The 21,811-nt window shown below is 39.3% G+C and overlaps 1 protein-coding gene across 9 annotated transcripts in view; it reads right to left on the reverse strand.

Annotated features, from left to right (window-relative positions):
* Positions 1–21,811, reverse strand: part of sash1a (SAM and SH3 domain containing 1a) — a 166,695-nt gene that overhangs the window by 22,901 nt on the left and 121,983 nt on the right. For 4 of the 9 annotated variants that reach the window (XM_088001770.1, XM_088001767.1, XM_088001773.1 and 1 more), the window contains exons 2-8: positions 20,517–20,651; positions 11,339–11,413; positions 10,514–10,563; positions 5,281–5,321; positions 5,005–5,094; positions 3,608–3,720; positions 1,343–1,441 (exon numbers count right to left, since the gene is read on the reverse strand). In XM_088001770.1, coding sequence (XP_087857896.1) covers positions 1,343–1,441; positions 3,608–3,720; positions 5,005–5,094; positions 5,281–5,321; positions 10,514–10,563; positions 11,339–11,413; positions 20,517–20,651 — 603 coding nt within the window. The remainder of the gene's footprint in view (positions 1–1,342; positions 1,442–3,607; positions 3,721–5,004; positions 5,095–5,280; positions 5,322–10,513; positions 10,564–11,338; positions 11,414–20,516; positions 20,652–21,811) is intronic. The other 5 variants (XM_088001769.1, XM_015012510.2, XM_088001768.1 and 2 more) reach the window with 4 other exon arrangements.

The raw sequence follows: 21,811 nt of genomic DNA on the forward strand, positions 1-21,811 counted from the left end.
TCTAACAGCTTTTGCCTCTCAGGATTCCCCCTGTGTTTCACACCATCCATCTTCCCATCAACTGTGATCCTCACTGCATAATGATGCCACAAGTGTTTTCCATGATGAGCTTGTTGTGGTCAGGTCGACCCTTATTCCACCACTGATGGCATTGTGCATGCATGACTTGTTGCAGATGTTCACTCTGTCACCCAGATGGCTTGCGGCAAACTTCATAGAGAACGTGTTCTGGCTTCGCTTCAACAGTTATTTTCTTTGTACCATTTTCCCAAAAAAAGGCCACAAATAATAGTTGCTGCATCAACAGATTACCCCACCTGAGCTCTTCTCTGCAGCTTTTCCAGCGTTACCATGGGTCTGTTGACTCTTTTTCTTGCCTGACCAGTCCATTTTGTAGCACGGCCATGTCTCAGTAAGTTTGACCTTGTGCCGTGCTATTATGTTATATTATGGGGCAAAACAGTAAGTGCATGTCAGATTTTAAGAGTTTTTTTTTTTTCCCCAAAGATTGTAAAAAAAAATTTTATATATATATATATATATATATATATATATATATATATATATATATATATATATATATATATATATTCTTTCCCCTTCAAAACTACACAATTGGTCCATTGGAAAAAAAAGAAAAAATCTAAATAAAACCTATTGACATATGTGGTTTAGACAGGAATTAACACTCTCGCAAGGTGCTACAGCTGACTGACTGTCACCGAACAGGATGCGATTTCCTGAGCCCAAGATTTTACAGCATTAGCCTCCTCCAGGGGTTGCAGATCTCTTTCAGGTAACCACAAAATCCCTGCTAACAAAATCTGCTGAAAGAGATTTCACAGGGATTAAGTCCACCCCTCAAACTGGCTTTCTGCATGTCGAAATTCCAAAGGACTGAGGCCAAGATTTCGTTTTATTCCACAGGAACAAACCTCAAATGAGATGTACGTGGCGGGACAAAACTGATTAATACATATGGGTGAGTGCTTTTACCAAACTGGATGTTTTGTTTGTTTTGTTTTTTTTATCTATATGAGCTGCCATATCAAGAAAGCAGTTGAGACAAATAAATACTTTAGAAAATTCAAGTTTTCTGAGGCAAAATGAATTTGATCAAGTCACATGTGACATTTTTTTCCCCAAAGGAAGACACACTGCAACTCAGTCTATTTGTGAATAATACAGAGAGAAAGATTGATAGAGAAGCCAAGGTAATAACATTCCCACTTCCAGCACAATTTTCACTAAAAAACCTTAAAGGTGAGAGTGTTAAGAGAGGGAGAGTGGAGGGTGGGGGGTTTGGTGGGGTGTTGGGAGAGGCAGGGAGGGGTGTACTTACATTGCAATTTGAGGACAGGTTTAGATTGGCTGCAGATCCTTCAGTCCACTCTGCAGTGTCAGTACTGCTGGACTGTTTGCTGCGCTCATACTCCTTCAGCTACATGGAGAAGAGAAGTTTAGAGAGGCAGAGGGACAGGGCGGACCACCCACTCTCACCAAGCAACACTACGTCTGGCTATAATTTACCGGACCACAGAAACACAGGACGTTCAGCAGCGTTCATTCACAGTGATTCAGTGACATCTAAATGCTACAGCATGGAGCTGGAAACCACAATCTCATTTTATATATTTTAAATACGATTGCAAACTTCAATATGTTATGTAACAAGGTGATGCCTTGGACACACAAAGAGTAGTTTGTGGATTAGAGTTGTGACGCCATTTTGGCTTTTTATAGGGAACAGTTAAGGACTTATGAACTGCAGGGGAGAGTCGAGCGGGGGATTCCCTGGAGTTGTTATCATTATGGATGGTGCTCACAATCCAATCAGTTTAGAGAAAAATAGAAATGAAAATAGAAATTCTGCCTAGTAAGCTGAGCTATGTGCTTATCAGAGTGGAGCCAAAATTGTCTTAGATTACAACAAGTAGTTTCTTAGCTTGATGGCACATGTCTTTCACATGGAACATTATTGCAAACAGACTGCTAAGAAAAAGTGGAAGTAGCCAAACATTTCTATTTAGCCCTCCCAAGGTCTGGCAAGGTCACACAATGACCCTGTGTGTGCTTTTACAAAGTTTTACTTTGGGTAGCTTCAGGAACCCATGGGCTGACAGGAACCCCTTAGCCCCTCCTTCCCCCGCTTTCCAACTGTGACATCTGCTGCGCTCTGCCTGAGCAACATGCTAAGGCCGCAGCAGGGTAAAATAAATTTAAAATACATGTCAAGGTTTAAAAGTAAATGAAACAGCATTTAAAAGATGCTTTAAAATGTTCCTATTTTGAAACCAGATCAAAAAGGCAAAAATCCAATTGAGAATTGATCTGAATCAGACAAACTACAAGCTAGACCAATGGTGTTGAAAGTAAATATTTTAACCCGCTTAGTAATAAACTAAACATTCATATTTTAATGCAATGAATAATCTGGTCAGATTCATATCAGAAACCAGTAACATACAACGGATAAAAGATTTTTTTTTACCAGCAGGAATAGCTGCTGCTTTTCTGTTTGTCTGAAAAGAAATTAGATCATATTTTTTTTTTTTTTTTGTTAAAAACTGTATGTTTTTACTCATTTACTCAATTCATTTCACTTTATGAATATAGCGCCAATTCACAACAAATGCTGTTTCGATGCACTTCACAAAAAACATATAATTTATACACATAACAATATAGTCAGTTTAATCCAATCACTTGATAGATTCTAAGTTATAAAAGAATGCAGTCAATTTTAGTTTATTATTCAAAATGTTCAAGTTGGTGACTTTGCAGCAATCAGTCCATCAGCACAAGCTAAATTTTTATTACACCGCTGACCAGACGGACCAGATTTCTGCACAGATTAAGATAAAAGACATATTGAATAAGGCAGTTGAAATTAAATTATTGACAAATAGAAAAATAAACACATCCAGAAAAAAAAAAAAAAAAAAAAGTAGAACGATAGTAAAAATGTGTAATCCAACTCCTAATTCTGGCCAACTATCCAAGCCATACACAACAAAGAAACACAGCTTATTGTAATTTGAAAGACGGGACGTAAGAAAAGAAGAAGGAAGCAGAATAGTGAGAATAGAAAAAGAAAACCTACAAAAACCAACTGACTGGCCACAAGAACAAAGACAGGAAAGCCAAGTGATTGTCCACCATGTCCAAGTAGAGAAAAACCACAACACACCCAAACATCTTTCCCAACAGGTGGGGCTACTGAGCTACTAATTCACCATTACCATCAACACTGACATTAAGAGCTGAACAACATACCCACACACACACTCCAGCAGCTCAAACCCAAACATCCTCCAAATACTGAACCTCAGGACACACCAGTTAATCTGGAGTTTGACTGTGTATCGTCTGTGTATGTATGGGTAAAAAGGACAATGCAGTGTTAGATACAGGGCCTTGTTTGGGTTAGTAAGGGTGAGTTTTAGTAAGCCAGTGCTACTGTAAGACTATGGAGCACGAGGGGAGGAGGGAATTGGATCCAGGAGGAAGGGGAAGAAATGCGTGGGTTGAATCTGGTTTATAGATTGGTTAAGTCATTGAAGCGGGGAGGGGAGTAGACAAAAGAGATGAGGAAAATGATTCCTACCCGAGCCAGAGCTTCTTCTACAGTGATCATTTTCTCTTTAACCATCATCATCAGCTGAATCCGCTCTTCATCGCTCATTGTGATCTCACTGGCCACGTAGCCGATATCTTCTCCTGATCAGACCAAAGGGCAAACATGAAGAAACCAAGAGAGAGTGCAATTGCTTTGCAACTTTATTCATGCCTTGGAGACCTGACGATATTTTGTCACGCCACAACCACAAACTTTGCATGTTATTGGGACCAGCAAAAAAAGATATATAATTGTGAAATGAAAGAAAATTGATATGCTGTTTCCCAATTTTAAAAAAAATATAAATCGGAAAATTATGGTTTGGATCGATATCCAGTGCCCCCAACTTTCCCTGCAATTTTTCAAATCGTTTGCAGCTGTACTCGCCTCTATCACATTAAGGGAAATTTCTTGCCCATGATCCTCGCAAAATAGCAAAAATATTCAAATTGGATTGTGTGTGACTAATCTGATTTGCAAGCTGGATTTAGGTTTGAACCTTGACTGGTCCATTCTAACAAACAAAAATGTCTTAATCTAAAGCATCCCACTGTAGCTATGACTGTCCAGGGTCTTTCTAGCTCAGTGCCAAGTCTTTTGCAGCCCCAAACTGTTCTTTTTTTTTTTTTTTTTTAGGATTGCACTGAATGTAGCTCCATTCATCTTCTCATTAAATCGTAAAGCTTTCCTCTTGCCACTCTTCCATAAAAGCCAGATTTGTGGAGATAATTAAAAGCGTCAACAGATTCCCCTGCATGAGCAGTTGATCTCTACAGAAACTCCAGAGTTACCGTAGGCATCTCATCTGCTTCCCTAAATCCTGCTCTTCTTCCCCAACCTATCCGTTTAGATGGACAGCCACGTCATGGTTGGTTTGCACTTATACTCTATTTTTGGGAGATCTAATGTAGCCATATCTTGGGAACACACACCTGCCTGGTGTGTTCCTTGGTTATTATGATTTTTGTTTACTTATGTTCTACTATAAGTCCCTGAGGTCTTCTCAGAAAAGCTGAATTTAGAATCAGACAGAGGTTTATTTACAAAGTGTTTAGCCAAAATAATGCTTTTTTTTTACAAGAATAAAAATTTACATATACCACAAAATTAAATAAAATAAAGTTTAGACCAAAATTAAGTTACACACGGGTTAACAGTTTACAAATTAGGGGACTTCCAAGGGTTGGTTGCATTGGACTGTATTTGGGTCAGCATCAAAGTAAAAAGGACACTAATGTTTTTTATTATTTTATTTTTGGGTAAATATATATATATATATATATATATATATATATATATATAAACCTAACATTATCCATTTCAATATCATGCAACATATTTAGATCTATCATATAAAATACACTAATATTTAAGGCCACACCAACCTTTGGATGACTGTCGGGCCACCGGTTTGTGCTGAGATTTGCGGAAGTTCTGCCAAAACGATTTGTTTTTCTTCTTATTGTCCCATTTACCTAGAAGAAGAAAACATTACCTTGGTTGATGCACAAAATCCTTCCATGTTTACTGACCCTCAACGTGTTCCAAATGTCGGTTACAGTTTAAAGGGACCAACAAATCAACAAGGACTATGATTAACCTTCAGATCCTAGATCCACTTACAAATCTGAAGACAAACCCAATTTTGCATGTTAGCTTACCTCCAGATCCGTCTTCAGAGCTGGACTTGTGCAGAGGCATCCTGCAGGAAAAAAAATACAAGTGGAATTACAAGTGCAATGCTTCATTTACTTCCAAATAACTCCTTCTGTTTGAACAGTAGTGGAAAAGTGCATCAGCCCTGTTCAAGCGCACAAGTGTGGGGGACATTTTTGATGAAGTGGTGCTGCAGTTCTGCCTGTTCGCCACTTGGGATCAGTAATGGTACTTGAGAGATTGTGAACCAGGCTCCCGAGGCTTGAGAGGGAGAGGGCGAAGAGGACGGGAAAACAAATTTGCATAGTAGAATATGGTTAGAAATCTTTAAAAAAAAAAAAAAACAGACAGGGGCCAGCAAAATGAAAAGAAAACTGGATGACAAGCTGTACAAGCAAGATACAAGGAAAAGTATAGATTGGAAGAAGAGAAGCGGCCAGAAGCTGGAGGCGGAGGGACAGAGACCACAGGGCAGACTCAGCCTGTTTGTGTTTCTACTTCCATCCTCAGAACAGACACTTAGGGGGAAAAGAGAGAAAGAAAGGGAGGGAAAATGAGGGCATAAGACAGACAGACATGGAAAATATTTGAGTGAAAAAATATCCCCATTATCTGTATAGACTGGAACAAACACGTTAATTTTTTTTTTTCTAAAACTGCATTCAGCTTCCAATCAAAAAGTCATGCAAGAGCAGTTTAAGCTTATTTTCTAGCTCGCTCAGCAGCATGTCAGCTCTAGGCAGACTCTTCTTTGCTCAGACAAAGATGATAAATCCCATCTATACCTGTCAACTTCACATAAAAGGGCAAGCTTTATAGATTTCAGCTTGAAGTAGATGTTGAAAACTTGTGTAAAGTTGTGTGAGACATTGTGAGAAGAAGAAGGAATTCTGAAGGCTTGAAGAAATATAAACCACATCGTTTTTTTTTTGTTTTTTTTTCCCTGGTCAAGTTGGCTAATGTTGAAGGATTATAATGCAACCTGTCTGAGTACAGAATCTACACAGAAAAAAAAATTAAAAATAACTGCAAATGTACACTGTGTATTTCTCACGACTGTTTGATTTGTTTACTTTAGGGCACATTTCATGACTTTGGCTACCAGCACGTGCAGAGCCAGACACTAAAGCGATGTTAAAATGTGCAACAAGATCAAAGCTGCATGAAGAGCTTATTTCCCCCTCTGCAATGTAACTAAATGTCCGTGTGCGTGTGCACAGGAACACGTGTTTGTTCAAACACGGCACTCCTCTCATGGTGCAGTGGGAAATCTCAGTGCCGCTTAAACCTTGGCTACCATGGAAACATAATGAGATGCTAATTGAATGGAGGCCTGTAAGGTTCACCCCTCTGCTCAACCACCACCCTCCCCCTAGCTTAGGCTAGAGCCAAAGCTAATGCTAATGGACCTCACTCAATAGAAGCTTTTCTGTGACAGCACTGCAGCCCCCCCCCCCCCACCCCCACCAAACACACCCTCTATAAATTAACCCTCACTTGGTACACATACACACACTGACGGGCTTTTAAAGTCCTTGGGTGTTTTCAGTTGGAGTTCAGGCAGCTCAGGCATTGTGTCGCTTCTGTACCTTAATTGGTTTAACCTTAAATCTTTGCCATGGTTTTCAGTTTCAGTTCATCTCTGTAGATTCAGTATTAGTATCTCATCCACAAAGCACAGGAACGCAATTAAGATAATATATAAAATATTCCTGAGCTTTGGTTTGAGCTTTGCAGGGCAGACAGAAAATGTCTCCTCTTATAGTCTAATGACTAGCAAAGGTTAAATTTAGTTAAACTATTGTCTATGGAATCAGAGAACGACTGTGTGTGCATTTATTACTTTTGATCTCTTTTCTCGTCATCCTGAATTGGCCATTTTTATTGTCAAGTTTTACGTCTTCTGGAGGAATTTCTCATTTTCTCATGAAAACATTTTATCCTGACAACATTAACTCAGATAGTTAACAATACAACTGCCCAGTTTCACTGTTTGGGATGGGAAAACTATAGCAGCACAATAAGTCCTCGACATGTAACACTGTTAGTTGAATGTTCCTTGACATGACATTGTTGGCATTGCTAGCATGATGGTTTATCTTTATGGTAATGAAGGATTATATTTTGTATCAAAATAGTTTTCCTATAAAGTGAAAAGTAACAACCCTTGGTCAATTGCCAATTTGCATCCACGCATCCACATTTCATTTAAGCCAATATCCATTGTGTATTTTATAGTTTTTAAATTGATGCGTGGTAAGTACAAAATGCCTTTTCTGGTACAGACATTGCAGTTATTTTTATCCAAAGAAATAGCTGATGCTTTTGTCTGACTACAAAGTTTATACTTGTGTGGAACAATACAAGGTGACAACAATAAACGGCAGCAGAGTGATGGTGGTTGTGTCAGACAGAATGAACTTTAGGATGAGCTTCAGGGCCCAGAAATTTCAGAGTTCACACAAACGAAAGACCAGAGGCTCACATGTTAGGAAAGCACAAAAAAGCTGTAAATAAAACATCCAGAAGAAAATAACATTTTGACAACACTTTCCTCCCACACTTCCACTTTGCGCTGAGCAAAACAAGTCAATTAACTGTGCAAAGCAGCCAGAAGTTATAAATATGCTGACAAGGTGCTTAAGCTTGCCAGCATGGTACCGCTGTCAGGAAAACATTTTTCATGTGCCACAGCTTATAAATCCTTCAGATTTTTGCATAAACCGATCTTGCAGTTGGAAACCGCTCCTGAAAGCACCGCTCTCATCCAGTCAAACTTAACATGTAAACTTTCATCGAGATCCATTTGCTTATTCTGCTAACCTCCCTGATAAGCCAGCTGCCTCCTCTTTGTAACAATACCAGCCAATCAATCGCCTTACAAAACAGGAAGTTGGGCAGCTTGAACCCTGCAACCTTCTCATATCACTCTTTCATCGACACTTTCTTGCATACCAAGCATACCGGGTATTGTGCCCAGCTCCTGCCAACAGTCAGGCATAGAGACTCAGAAATGTACAGGTGGCACAGCTACTGGATGGAGTCTGGGTAATCTTCAGCTGTCCTGCTGAGGGGCGATGATGTCGGAGAGCTGTGTGTCAGCGTGCAGGAATGCCTTTTGTGGCAGTGTGAGGAATCTGTCTATCCGTTCCACTGCACATGATAAATCATTCTACCTGAAATCCATTCGTGCACAATGGAAAGTGGACAATGGGCAGCGTAACAGAGAGACGAGAAAGGTGGGGGAGATAAAGCAGAGCGAGGATTGCAGGCGAGGATAGGCGCAAAAGAAGAGGATTTTTGAGGGCATTGGTGTGCGAGATTCTGTGCTGAAACATGAAAAACTTTAATTACATCAAGGTATTATAAAGTTTTTATGTTCAACTTTTAACACCTGAAACAGAGTCTGGGTTTTTGCGAGCAGGCTACCAGAAGAATGGGTGTAAATGAATGCAAAGCCTTCTGATAAGAGACTCCCTGAAGAGTACAGGTCTGCCAAAGTCTGGATCTTCCTGATAACGAGTGGGATCCGAGGAGATCCGTGTGAAGCATGAAAAACGGGGGAGTGGGGAGGAGGAAGCCAGAGTGAAAAGTGCAGAAAGTACTTACTTTCCTAGCTGTTCGGTTAGGATCTCACTGAACAGCAGAGAAATGTCATTCAAACTTTGGCATCTGGTTCCCATCATCCTCGGCATATGGCCGTGTAACGTATACAACCATGGGAAAAAGAGATCATGTCTGTGGTATGAACTTCCTCTGCTGCACGTGGTCATCACATGAGCATGAACCAGGGTAGGTCACACTTGGGTGACAATCAGAAACAAGTAAAAAGGGAAATTAAAAAAAAAAAAAAAAGATGACTTCATAGTTTTTGGTTTTGACAAAAATGGCCCTGATGCAATCTGTGAGGTTTGAGCAGACTGTTAAAAGTAGCTCTATTTATTGTGCAACCAACTCTAAGAAGTTCCTCGGTCTCTGCCAGAAAATAGATTACCCACAGCACGACACTCGCACCACTATTCTTTTCAGTCTCCTGGCAGCTTCTGATTTTCCTTTGGGAAAATGTTTAAAATTTTTCAGTTTTAGTAACCCTTATGACGCTACAAAATTCAACAAATACAAATCATTATCATTATGCTGTATCACAGCCAAAAATTGAAATTTCAATTCCTTTTAACCACCAGAACACATATTAGCCCTAACCTCATGTGAGGATATAGTGGAGAAATGTAATGCAAAACATGCAAACACTAACTTTTGTGTTACAAGAACCTTTGAAAGAGAGCCGCACCCACGCCCTATTCCATCCTGCTCTTTCGTCCCGTGTTCCTTTTGCTGTAATCTTTCAACCATCACCCTCTCTGTCTCCCCCTCTCTTCCCCCCAGCAGGACACAAAGCCAGGAAGGAAAGGTACAGAGGGCAGAGAATGGCTGCTGAACTGCGCGGGTCAGCCTGAGGAAGCAGGCTGTCGGTTTCCTTGAAACTCAGTGGGGACATGGCCGAGGGACTTGGACGACCAACTGCATCAGAACTGAGATGTCTGTGTGTGGAGGGCTAGATGGTGTCACCCAGTTAAGAAATTCTACTTTAACATTTTTTATGTGTGCTCAGACAGCAAGCTGAATCGTGGCTGTTCAGTTTCCAGCACAATCGGCCATGCTCTGGCAGCTGCAAGTACATGTTGCCAAATTTGGAAAGGGTTTGTGGCTGCCAATTGTAGCACCAGAAATTGGCAAATATATATTTCTATGCAGATCAACTTTGCACTGTGTTAGGGGGGGGCTAAACTAGAGCAAAATTTAAATCGGATTTAAGTATGGCACCCAGATTTTAGCCAGTTTATTTGGACAGAATGCATGCTGTGAACATAAACTTATTATATCAGCTACATGCAACACTGTGGATCCTCAGAGAAGATGTCCCTCCCTTCTGTTGGAAGAGACAACATGTATTCCCCAAGGACATGGATGGCTACCTTTTCTCAACTCTCGCTCTCGCATGCTGTCTCAGGAGGCCTGTGTGTTTCTGTTTGCTTACCTTCATGTGAGCTGTGGCCTGTAGAAAGTGAGTGTGATTCATGGTTTGTTGTGTGTGCAAGCATGAAGCAGGTTTATAGGATCCAGACACACTCTGCACTGTTTGGACATGCAACAGGCGCACATTTCTGGATTTCAACACTGACGGCGGACACGTGTTAGAGTGATAAAGTAGGACAAAAAAAAAAAAAAGAAACATACTTTCTGTCTGTTTCAGGAGTGGACATCTCACTGCTGAAGCCAAGAGATTCCTGAGGTAAACAGAGACAAGTGTTACTTTCACAAAATTTATAACAGAGTAATATTTCTAAAATATTTCTTCTGCTTTTGTTTTTCTTGTCACATTAAAATGAAGCAAAGTTAACCTCACTTAACACAAAATGTAGTTTGCGAGGGATTTTTTTTCTTTATAAAAGTAACTGCCCACCATTTGCTTAAACATGAATTCACCGTGAGTTACAACATTTTAGCTATATATATTCCACATGACACACCCGGGACCGACTACCGGTAGACATGTAGAATCAAGTTCTGCCTCGTTAAAAACTTTCTGGCAACATGAAGGAGGCACAAAAAAAAGTAGGTTATAAGACATTTCTGCTTAAAGAGAAGAATAAGTTGCTGTAATTGGGAAAAAACAAGAATTTAGCTCTGGTCGAAAAAATCCACGAGGAGAAAGTTTGCTTAAAATCCTTTTGAGCTTAACCTCATAGACACTTAGGTTCTCCAAGACAATGTTCAGAAAAGAGCAGCAAACCCACTTTTAAATGACTCAAAACAAATTAATGGTTTCAAAAAGTCCAGTAAATTTTCAGACTCAAATACCACAGAAATGTCACCACATAACATTAAATAGGCTATTCATGCTTAAAAAGCCTTCGCTGTTGCTTATATTTAAAAATAAATAATAATAATCAGAAAAGAAGAGTGGGCAAAAAGTAACATTTGTTTGGTGACCTAACATACTTAAGTTTAACAAAAAAAAGACTGGAGAAATCTGTACAGTGGTAAATAATATTTCCGTACTTCATTTAAAGCTTCATTGCCCACCTGGATCTCATTGCGCAGCTGGAGAGATGTGCTGCTTGGGTCTTGCTTTTCCTGAAAAACAAAAAAAGAAAAAAAAAGAAAAGAAAAAAAATATATATATATTACTGAACATGTTTATGCAGTTTAAATAACAGCTGCATGTTTAAGTATTCCTTGAGGGAAAGATGTTTATGGGTAAAGTTCTTGGCATGATCAGGACATACCTGAATATCAGTTAAAACAAAAGCAAGCATGTGTGTGTGTACATAAATAATACATAACAAGTGGAGTCAAGACTTGCTCCAGGTAGATAAACCTGCAGAGCTCGTTTTAAATGTTAATGAATGTCTCATTAACATGAGACATTCATTGCTGGTAGTAAGTGGTGCTGCTGCCTGGTGAAGTCCTGGCTTTTAATTGCAAAACAAAACAGGCTATGCCAACTCCATTGTACTTTCCCATTTTAAGTGCACTTCCCTTGACTACAAAACAAGGGCCAACTGGCTTTGTCATATATCATTTAAATAAAATTTACATTATATTACGTCATTTTAAAAGTTAGTTTGCAATTTTAGTGCTTTTGAGCTATTCCAAAGGAAAAAAAAAATGACTCAATGTGTTTACAGTCTCTTTATCTGGGGGTGTTTAAGCTACAGTGACACTCCTGAGATCGACAATTAGTTTACGGGTAGTTAAAGGCATTTTAAAGCTTGCAACAGACCAAGGGAATAAAAAGGTTGACTTCAGGTCAACAGTTGTCTTTGACAGAGGTTATCTGGCTCAGCGCAGCGGGAAAAAAATGTATGACATAATCTTTCACATGTTATTGATTCCAAAGTATTATTTTAATACTAAAACAAAACAATGTTTTGTCTTTTGTCTTTTTTGAGACTGTTACTTTTTGAGAGTAACAGTCTCAAAAAGTAACACTCTCAAAAAGTAACAGTCTCAAAATACAAAAAAGTGTCAGAGAAAACAAAATTTACTAAAAGCACAAACTGACTGCGCAGACAGCTTCCAAAAACATTTGATTGTTCCAGATTTTCTTCCCCACTATAAAAATGTTTTGTACGGACCAGAACCTTGACCCTCCCCCACCAGTTGCTATATATATTTTCAGTTGGCAAGCAATGGGTGGCATGTCTGTCAAGCAGCCAACTGCAGGCTAGCTGCTGATTGAATTACAAATGTCAGTTTTTTTAAGCCCCTGGTAAAGCAGAAACATACTATTCTGCTCAATTAAAACATTTTACATTTCTTAATAACATTTTTGCTTCACTTCAGTCGATGTAATAACATTTTCATAATAACCAGTATGTTATACCATCTTAGAAGGAGCATGAATGTAGATTTTCTGTTCTAAATAAAATCAGCTATAACATTTTTACTTACAATACAAAAAAAAAATCATAGTCTGAGAGTTTGAATGACTGATATATCAGCACAGACAGCATAAACAAACAATACATTGTTTTGTGAACTCAGTAAAGTGTTAACTCCAGCTATCTGAAGAAATCATCAGATCATGTCATAGATCTTTCTTCTTTAGTTTTTGTGTAAATAATAATGCTCCTCTCATGTAAAAACCAATATTCTTATTGTTTTATATGAGTCCCATATTGGTTTATGTCCCATATGGAGGCAAAATGAGCACAGAACTAAAAATACTCAAATTGTTGCTGATGGATTGTCAGAAGATGGAACCAACAAAGACAGGAGGACATACCCTAAAAACTTTCTAATTCAGATGTGGGAGATGGTTTTCTTATATACGAGCAGAGCAGGATAAAATGTAAAACTCACACTGAAGGTGAACTTTTGATAAAAGTGTTTTGTTAATGTTTAATTTAGGACACATTTACAGAAACATCAATACCACTACCACGGTTGAGTTTCATGAGGTCCTTACAGAGAGAGAATCCACAACCTCAGATGACTTCTTACTTCCTCTTACTGTTTGACATTTAAAAAAAAAAATACCACAGGCAAAAAAAAAAAAAAACTGGAGGTCCAACACACCCCCAAAAAATCAAGTATAGTTCATAAACTTTTACATGTTTGTGTGCATTGCAAGATTTGGGGATTTACATAACATGAAAGAAAATAATTTAGGTCAAAACCGAAGTTGTTGTGGATTTTCTAATCTTGCACAAAGACGGCAGTAATCCATTCTTGTCCATCCATGTGGTAATTTAATGTGCTATCTTACCAAGGAAATGGTTTGTTTAAGAAACAGAGTTAAGATCAGCCAAGTAGGTTAGGTCAGTAGGAGGTTCTGTGCTCGGCTTTTTAAATCCCATTTATCCGAACTTTATCCTGCTGCCACCAAGACTAATAGAACCTGAAATTCCCGAAAGCCGAGAGTGGGAATAGGAAATGAGTTGCTTTTTCTTTTCTACTGAGAAGTGTTCATCACTCTCCATCTGCATGTATATTTGATTATAGAACAATAGTGAAAGGAAACTGAATGTAGAATCAGTTTCTCATACTTCCTTTGGCTTTACGCAGGCAAGTTCAATCTTTCCACACCATCAGCTTTTAAGTGCAAGTGACTCAGTCAGAGGTGACATAACCTCATCACGTGCGCTTTAAGTGCTTCAATTATACGAGTCAAATGAGCAGTGACCCTGAAAAGCTGAACTGGCAAAAAGCTTCAAATTAGCCTCAACCCCTCACTTAGGATAACAGTAATCAGCTGAAGCCAGACTGTAAAGATGTTAGCGAGACAACACAGCAGACAGACTTCGCTTCCACATGCCACACAAACCATATGTCCAAAATGTCTGTTTCTCTGGTCAAGGAAATGTATCTGGATGTTTGTTTGCAAGGTAAATCATTTTTAAGTCGGAAGAGCCTTCAGACAGACTGTGCACCCAGGGAATGCAAGGATTTCCATAATTTAAAGAGCAGGTTACCTTTCTAAGGTCTTAAAAACTTCCTAATTAACTTGCCAGGCAAATCTGGGACAGTGCTGTTTACCTTTCTATTGAAGGAAAAGATTACTGGAGACAAAGAAAAAAACCACATCCATCCCTTAAACAAGCACAGCGTTGGTGTTCCTGTTTAAACAAAAGCACTATGCAAAACATTGAGTACTTAAAAAAAAAAAAAAGCCACATTAAGAGGGAGAGGAGAGGCATTAAACAAGGCGCACATGCACATTCAAGAACACTTTCACAAAGGTAGCAGCGGGCTGGTTTTGCTATCAGATCCTCTTTGATGGGTTATCCGGCTTGTAGCAACACGGTAGATATGCATGTCTCTGCCAACAAGATGGGGGTGGAGGGGCTGGAGGGCTGGACAGCGACGTGGAACTAGACAGAGACCTAAATCTTAACACCACGCCAAGATAGACGTAAACACAGACCGAGGAGTACCTACGGCATGCAAATATCTCACCTCGACTTTCACAGACAGAACTCCTTTAAATACACAAAACTGTCCTCTGCTTCTCCTTTTCACCATCAGCTTTACTGTCTGTCTGCACACAGCATCTCTGGTGTGATGTAGATCTTGGGTTCAGAGCCAAAACAGTAAATAGAGTCAGTTTGTCAGTCGTTTAATTTCTCCATAAAGAGATCAGCAGGAGAACAACCAGAATCACGAAGACTAAAGAACACGTCGGACAGGCCAGGATGAAGTTGAAGACAATTTAAACCACGGCTGTGTTACAAAGACATGGCTAGCTTTGAGCATCTCACAGAGCTCTGTTCAGTCCATCATTCGTAAGTATGGTACAACTGCAGACCTATTCAGACATGGCCATTCACCTAAACCGAGTAGGGAGAACTTTCATCAGAGTTACCCAACTAAATCGGGAGAAGGTGCAGAGATTACCACCACAGGTAGATTTTTATTTAAAAAAGAAGACATATCAACTTATTTCCACTTTATAATTATGCCAAGTTTGTGTTGGTCTATCATAAAAACTCAAACTATATTGTAATATGAGGTTATAACGTGTTGCAAAATTCAAGGTACGTACATTTTTATTTATTTATTTATTATACAATTCACTGTATGTGTTTTACAAGCGGATAAGCAAGAAATATTTGGCACAGAACATCAGATCAATACTCTTTTAACAGCTGTCTCTGTGGGTGCAAAGCTTAGATCTCACAAACACCCTCCCTGAGGGAGCACGCTATCCTTTGAACGAACTTACCAGCGTCATATTGTGATGCTGCCCTATTTGCCCAAAACTGGCACACATGTGTTAAGCGTGCATGTGTTTTCCCACCAGATGGCCACTGGAGTTATTTGCCCAGATATCATCTTGAGTGTATGGACACACATCTCTGAGGGAAATGGATTGTATCTCTAACTGCTAAAGCATGACGGAGCTAAGTCAGGAGAAGGAGAAGAGCTTTGACTAATTAGGATCACAATGTCAGCAGGCAGGAAGCTTAACATACCCCATGCATTCACTGAAAACTACTTATGAAAAGTGTCTGTGATTCCAAAAACCCATGCAGCCTTTTACCTGCATTTTGAGCAATTTTAGTATGAAAGGAGCAGCCACAGAAAATGGAGAGGGACAAGACAGAATTCTGGCTTATTCGGTTTATTATGAGAACTCACAGCCAGCACAAGTAGGTGGATATGCTGCAAAAGTAGAGAGAGGTTGTTTAGCGTAGGCACTCCAGCTGGCATGGCCGGCTGAATCTGGGTGGGCGAGTGAGAAGCTTCAAGGTATGAAATGTGAATGTGGAAAGACAGGCACTGAAAGGAAAGAGGGAGGCCAGCCGTTAGCCGTGGAACCAGTACAGCATGCTGCAAGCCTGCACAACCAGTTCATTTGGGGCGATTGATCCTGAGAGTTTTCACTCACAAATGACATAATGCTAAAAAATGCATTGTCGTTCAAGTCTTGTGTAAAAAAACAGGTCATTCCTGCTCATACCAATAGTACACAGCCTGCCTTTTTAGCTTAATACTAGTGTAAAAGTGAGTCAAACAACAAAGTCTTCCTTTCACGGGACCAGATCCCTAAGACTCAATTGTCATTGTTTTGGCAGCTCAAGACTAATGCCAGAATTATTACAAATTCCAATGATAGTCAAGCAGTCCAGCGCTGACGAATAAATCATGTAGTAAAATTACAAATACGCCGCATGCTTTCCACAAGGGTTATGCCAACAAAGGAGGGCTGCCAGCCTCTTTTGGAATCAATCTTCCAGCCACAAAGGCAGCTGTCTGAGCATGTCGGCTCTCTTTGTTTCAGGATAAATAAGCAGGAGACCAAACATTTATACACTGTAGATTTTAAGCTCAGGTGAATTGACCCAGTTGGGCAAAAGAAACCATCAGGTAATTAGCACATTCACCACAGCCTTCCTTGCCTCTAGGCAAAGCAAAACAGGTCAGGGCTTGGATCCTGACCCCGAGCTACCAAGATCCCGCTACAATTAAAGAGCCTTTTTTAGGGCGAGTTAGTCACTCAGGCTCAACTTGTGAGTTTTACGTTAAAACTTTCCACAACAAAGTTAACATCCAGAGGATTGTGGCAAAGGCATCAAAGGAATTAATCTTACTTGCTTCTTGACTACCCACAAACTGGAAATTGCCTTAGCAGAAACTGTTGCAATATATAATTACAATGCATGTGCAAACATTTTAGAAGTTGTGCTTAATCACCACAAACTTCTGAAGTGACTCACCCTGATTTATCTGTGTTGCACTTCAACTGTTCCATCACTTGGGGTTGGGGGTTGTTTCAAGCTCGAGGTTCTACACATTCAACCCGTCTCCATCAAGGTGAACTTCTGAGCTAACTGACAGCTTTGACACTTTTTCACCCTCAGCAGGAATTAGAGTTGCACTAAGATTGACATTGCAGACAGAGTGGCTGTTTACAGAGATGATGTATAATGTCCATCCAAACAAAAGGAAAAAAAAGTCACTAAACTGAATGTAAGTTTAAGCATCTTGCTTTATTTTATATTTAATTAAAATAATACAAATAAAACCAAGAAATTTCAATTCACAGTTTTTTGTCAATTGAAATGTTTTCTGTCAAAAATACTGAGCCTTATATAAGCATTTATACCTCATTTACCTACTTTTCCCACATCTACTTATTCTACGATATTAAGTTATCTATATTGCCAAAAGTATCTGCTAGTCTATCATGCATTAGAATTACATCCCATTTTAATTCAAGAATATTTAATAGGATGTTAGCCCACTCTTTGAAGCTCTAACAGCTTCATTTCTCCTGGGAAGGATTTCCACAACGAACATGTTCAAAGAAATGAAAAAGTCTACCAAAAGAAAAGTTGTGAGGGCAGACACTGATGTTGGACAAAAAGCCTTTGCAGTTATCACTTTGATTCATCCCAAAAGTTTTGTATCAGTTTTAGTTCAGCATTCTGTGCAGGCCAGTCCAAGCTCACTATTCCATGTTTTCATTGACCGTGTGGAGATCTAAAGCACGTGTTGGAACAGGAGAGGGGCCATCTCCGCTACACCAAAAATTACACCTAATACAATGCAGCTAGGTAAATGTTATTCTCAGTGTTTACAATGCAAGTTGTCAGCCACAAATAGCATTATATAGCATGTTAAAAATCGCTGTTGTAAAATGACAATATATGGAAAAGATATTTTGAAAGGCAATGCATCTGGGAAACAATCCAAATTTCAATTTGCATATAAATCGCAAGATAATAACCTTACTCATTAGTCCGTTCTCTAAAACTTGTAACATTTTCCTCTTTCCTCTCTTTCAGCATGTCCTGTCATTTCAAGTAATAATTCTCCAGCATAATCAAATTAGAATGCCAGAGAGATCCACCCAAATGCGGTGGGAAACTTTGAGCAGCAGAGCTGTTCCATCTACAGGGGATGTTTACTTAACTGCTTGTGTCTCACCAGTACAAAAACTAACACAGAGATGTATAGAAACAACAGCGTGCAGAGAAAGCAGGAAGTTGCTGCCCGATAGTCATCTCAGAAAAAGCCTCCATCATCAGCTTTTAATACGCAGAGACCCCCATTCTTTACTGCAACAGAGAAAGTCAAACACTTTGCTTGCCGTGGTGCCAGTCAGGGAGTGATAATAAACATAAAAGGCTGCTTTTCTAAAAGAAAAGACGCAAAGAAGTGCAAACAGAAACCAAAATGGTCCACATGGAAACAGTGCTCTTGCCAAATCGAGAGTTAGGGTCAGTTTAAAGAACAGAAACTTGTGAAAAGAGAAGACTTCTTCTCTCTTTTGGTGTTAGCACAGCTAAACTGCGGACAGAGGGGGGTTTCTAATGGGATTTTCTTTTTGTGTCATCAGCAAATTGTTTTTTTTTGGTTCATCTAAATTATGAATTCAAGTAAACCTTTACCATCTAGTATGACAGGGCAAGGGATGCAGGAGATAGAAACAATAATATTAAATGGAAAAATAATAAGATGAGTGAAAGTACACAAACTTAACTGAATATGGAAAAGTACATAAAATAAAAAAAAACTGATATAAAAATTGCAAAAAAAAAAAAAAGTGCAAATTGGTTGAAGACGCCACCCTTCAATTTCTATGGCCTATTCGCCATGATGATCAGCAACACCATTCACTGTTGGAGTGAATGGTGGAATCAAATTTCGGCTCAAACATACAAAAGTGTCTCTCTACTGTTGGGTTAAAATCTATGTGGAGGAAAAAACAAACCTAATTTTAGTAAATCACAACAACAAACCACCAAGTGAAGTTCAGCCTATACCGTGTGGGCCAATCCTGCACATTTGAGAGCTCAGAATAAGGTGTTGCCTGACCTATATTTCTTTAGTCACGCATTGTTTTTTCTTCTCTTCCCCTATATTCAGCTGCCAAAACTTCACAGAGTGGCAGGACAGCTGCAGGCTCTCCTCTCCACCTCCTACTCATCATTCCCCTCATCCGCTCCCTTCTTCTTCCTCCGTTCACATCCTCATCCCCTCTTCTGCACTGGGATTCAGGCTCAAGTCCCAGTCAGCTTTATTTCTTCTCTTAAGCAGAAAAATCCACCCTGATTATTTCCCTTTTTTCTCCACAGCTCTCTGTACTCAAGATGACCCCCTTCCGTAACTAAAACATGGCCAGAGGTGACTCTTCTCACTTTGCAACTTACTTACTTACTTACTTGGTGGGAAAAGGCACTGCTCTAGTCATAAATGTATGTTCACTCATCGTAGGTATGAACATGATTTTTAATTAAGGAATTTTAATAATCTATGAAAACTAAACTTAAATTTTCTCTTCACCAATACATTACTTCCAGCAATTCTTAAAATTAATAACTGCATGAACAGGTAGCATTTCTTAAAATCTTTCTTTCCAAACGTTTGACATTAAATTAGATTAGACTAAGTATTTCCTGCGTTCCGTCAGTTAGGATTTCCAATATTTTTTCTCTTTGCTGAAAGTCAGAATGATATTTCAAGCTTGGCATGGTGTTCTTACACCTCCAAACACTGATCTTTTTCTCCAAAAATGAACAAAGAACTTCCTATTATATAGCAAGTTAACAAAATAATAAGGCCAGTCTCTCCAAAAGATGTTTTCAGCCGTAACCATAGTGATTTGTTTCACCTATTCTACCTTTTTTTCTGTCATTCACTAAGTTAATTCAAAGCACAATTTAAGTAGAAATTAACAATAACAGGGTCTTCGCCGGGAATTTATATTTTTCTTTCAAGTTGACCAGCACAACAGCTAACTTAAACAAAATAGAACAAAAGCCGTATCTTTTTGTATACTGCATGCTAATATTTACCAAAAAAAATAATGCAGCAAGGTCATGTGGAACAAGACTTTAAAACACTCTCTTCTTTAGGCCTACAGTGTCTTAATGCTGCACAAAGCTCGGTCCTCCACAGCAATACCAGCAGCATTCCACCATTCATCCGCTTGCAGCTTGGCAACCAAATGGGTTGCCCCACTACCCTACATCCTTGTGAAAAGGAACCCCTCACTCTTTCTGACAGGTCTCCGTTACACTACTGCATTCACTTCTATACAAAGTCTTCCTAACACTTGAGGACATGCTGTTTCAGCTACTGCTTTTCCCCGTCAGGTTTTTTTTTGGGCTGGTATCTGGTATCCCGGGTAGTTGTAGATTCTTATTTCAAATTTGAATGCAAACAGCCAGAAAAGTCGTGAGGTAGTTTTTAATGGAAGTTGTGATGCTTGTGTTTTAAAGCATACACTTGCCATGTCCAGCTCTTGGGAGACTTGGCGCTTGCGCAGCTCTTCCATCCGGTCGCTGACGTCGCTGAAGCAGGTGTTGTAGTACTCGGAGTATTCCTGGGCAAGGTCGTCTATGTTATCCAAAGAGCCATCCTACGGAGTAAAAGAAAGTGGACGGGTTAGTATGGGAACGAAAGCACTCTGGGAAACAAAAGCCACATTTCATAAGAAAAAAAACTGATTTGCGAAGTGCCAACACAGGTCATTACATTACTAAATGAGCAGTATATTTAAATGTCTGACCATTAGATTAAGATTACATTTATGTATTTGAGATCTACATGCTACTTGTCATGTGGAAAAAACCCCAGCCTCAATACACTTTGATTTGTTATACTTTTTCTTCACTAAGCACTGAGACTTACAAGCCAAAACATCCAAAAATACACCCGAGGGTGAATATCATGACAATGTATTTGTTCTTATCTAGCTCCATTCTGGATCTCAGATGAAGCCAAGGTTTGTTCCTAGGTTTCGTCTTTGTTGAGGCTCGTTTCAAGGATGCCCTTTACCTCCTCAGACATTCACTTAGCTCTGAACCAAACACATTTTTCCTGCTGGCTGTGGTTTAGATCCACACAGTTCCTGCCTTTGTGGGGGAAAGCGTGTTTGGGAAAGAGGGAGGAAGCAGCATTCAAAACAGTGAAGACATTACCCGACTGAAAAGAACACTGGCTGATTACAATGAGCAACTGTAAGAGGTTGTGACAAGAAACAATGTTTAAAAGTAGCTAGGATTCGACTGGAATTTGTTGCATCATGTTTTGGCCGTGGGACATAGACTGATGGATTCCAGTCATTAGACAGCTAAATATTACAGATGCACCAATCAATTACCTAGATATGTTCGCATGGCGGCACAGTTGGTAGCACTGTTGCCTTGCAGTATGAATGTCCTCTTTTCAAATCTCAGCTTGTTGTCTTTCTGCATGGAATTTACGTGGAGCATTGTTTCTTCAATTTAAAGTCATATGTCAATACACTTTAAATCAGTTTACTCAGTTCATTATTTGACTTGCTGATCAGCAATCAGGGCCAATCAAGGAAAGTAAGACAATTTTGATCTCTGGTTGATTGTAGAGATGCAGTCTTTATTTTACCAGAAATCTGAATTGCCCAGTTTTCTTCTGATTCGCTCTGGACAGAGATCAGCAAATATTTATTAAATACATCAAATCAAAGAACTACCTTAATGTTCAGTCTGTAAGCACATAAACCAAGCGCAAGTACTTTGATGGATTTTTTTTTTTTTT

This window comes from Poecilia mexicana, unplaced genomic scaffold (genome assembly GCF_051168715.1).
Source record: "Poecilia mexicana isolate PSO_F unplaced genomic scaffold, ASM5116871v1 scaffold_21, whole genome shotgun sequence".
NCBI classification, from domain to species: Eukaryota; Metazoa; Chordata; class Actinopteri; order Cyprinodontiformes; family Poeciliidae; genus Poecilia; species Poecilia mexicana.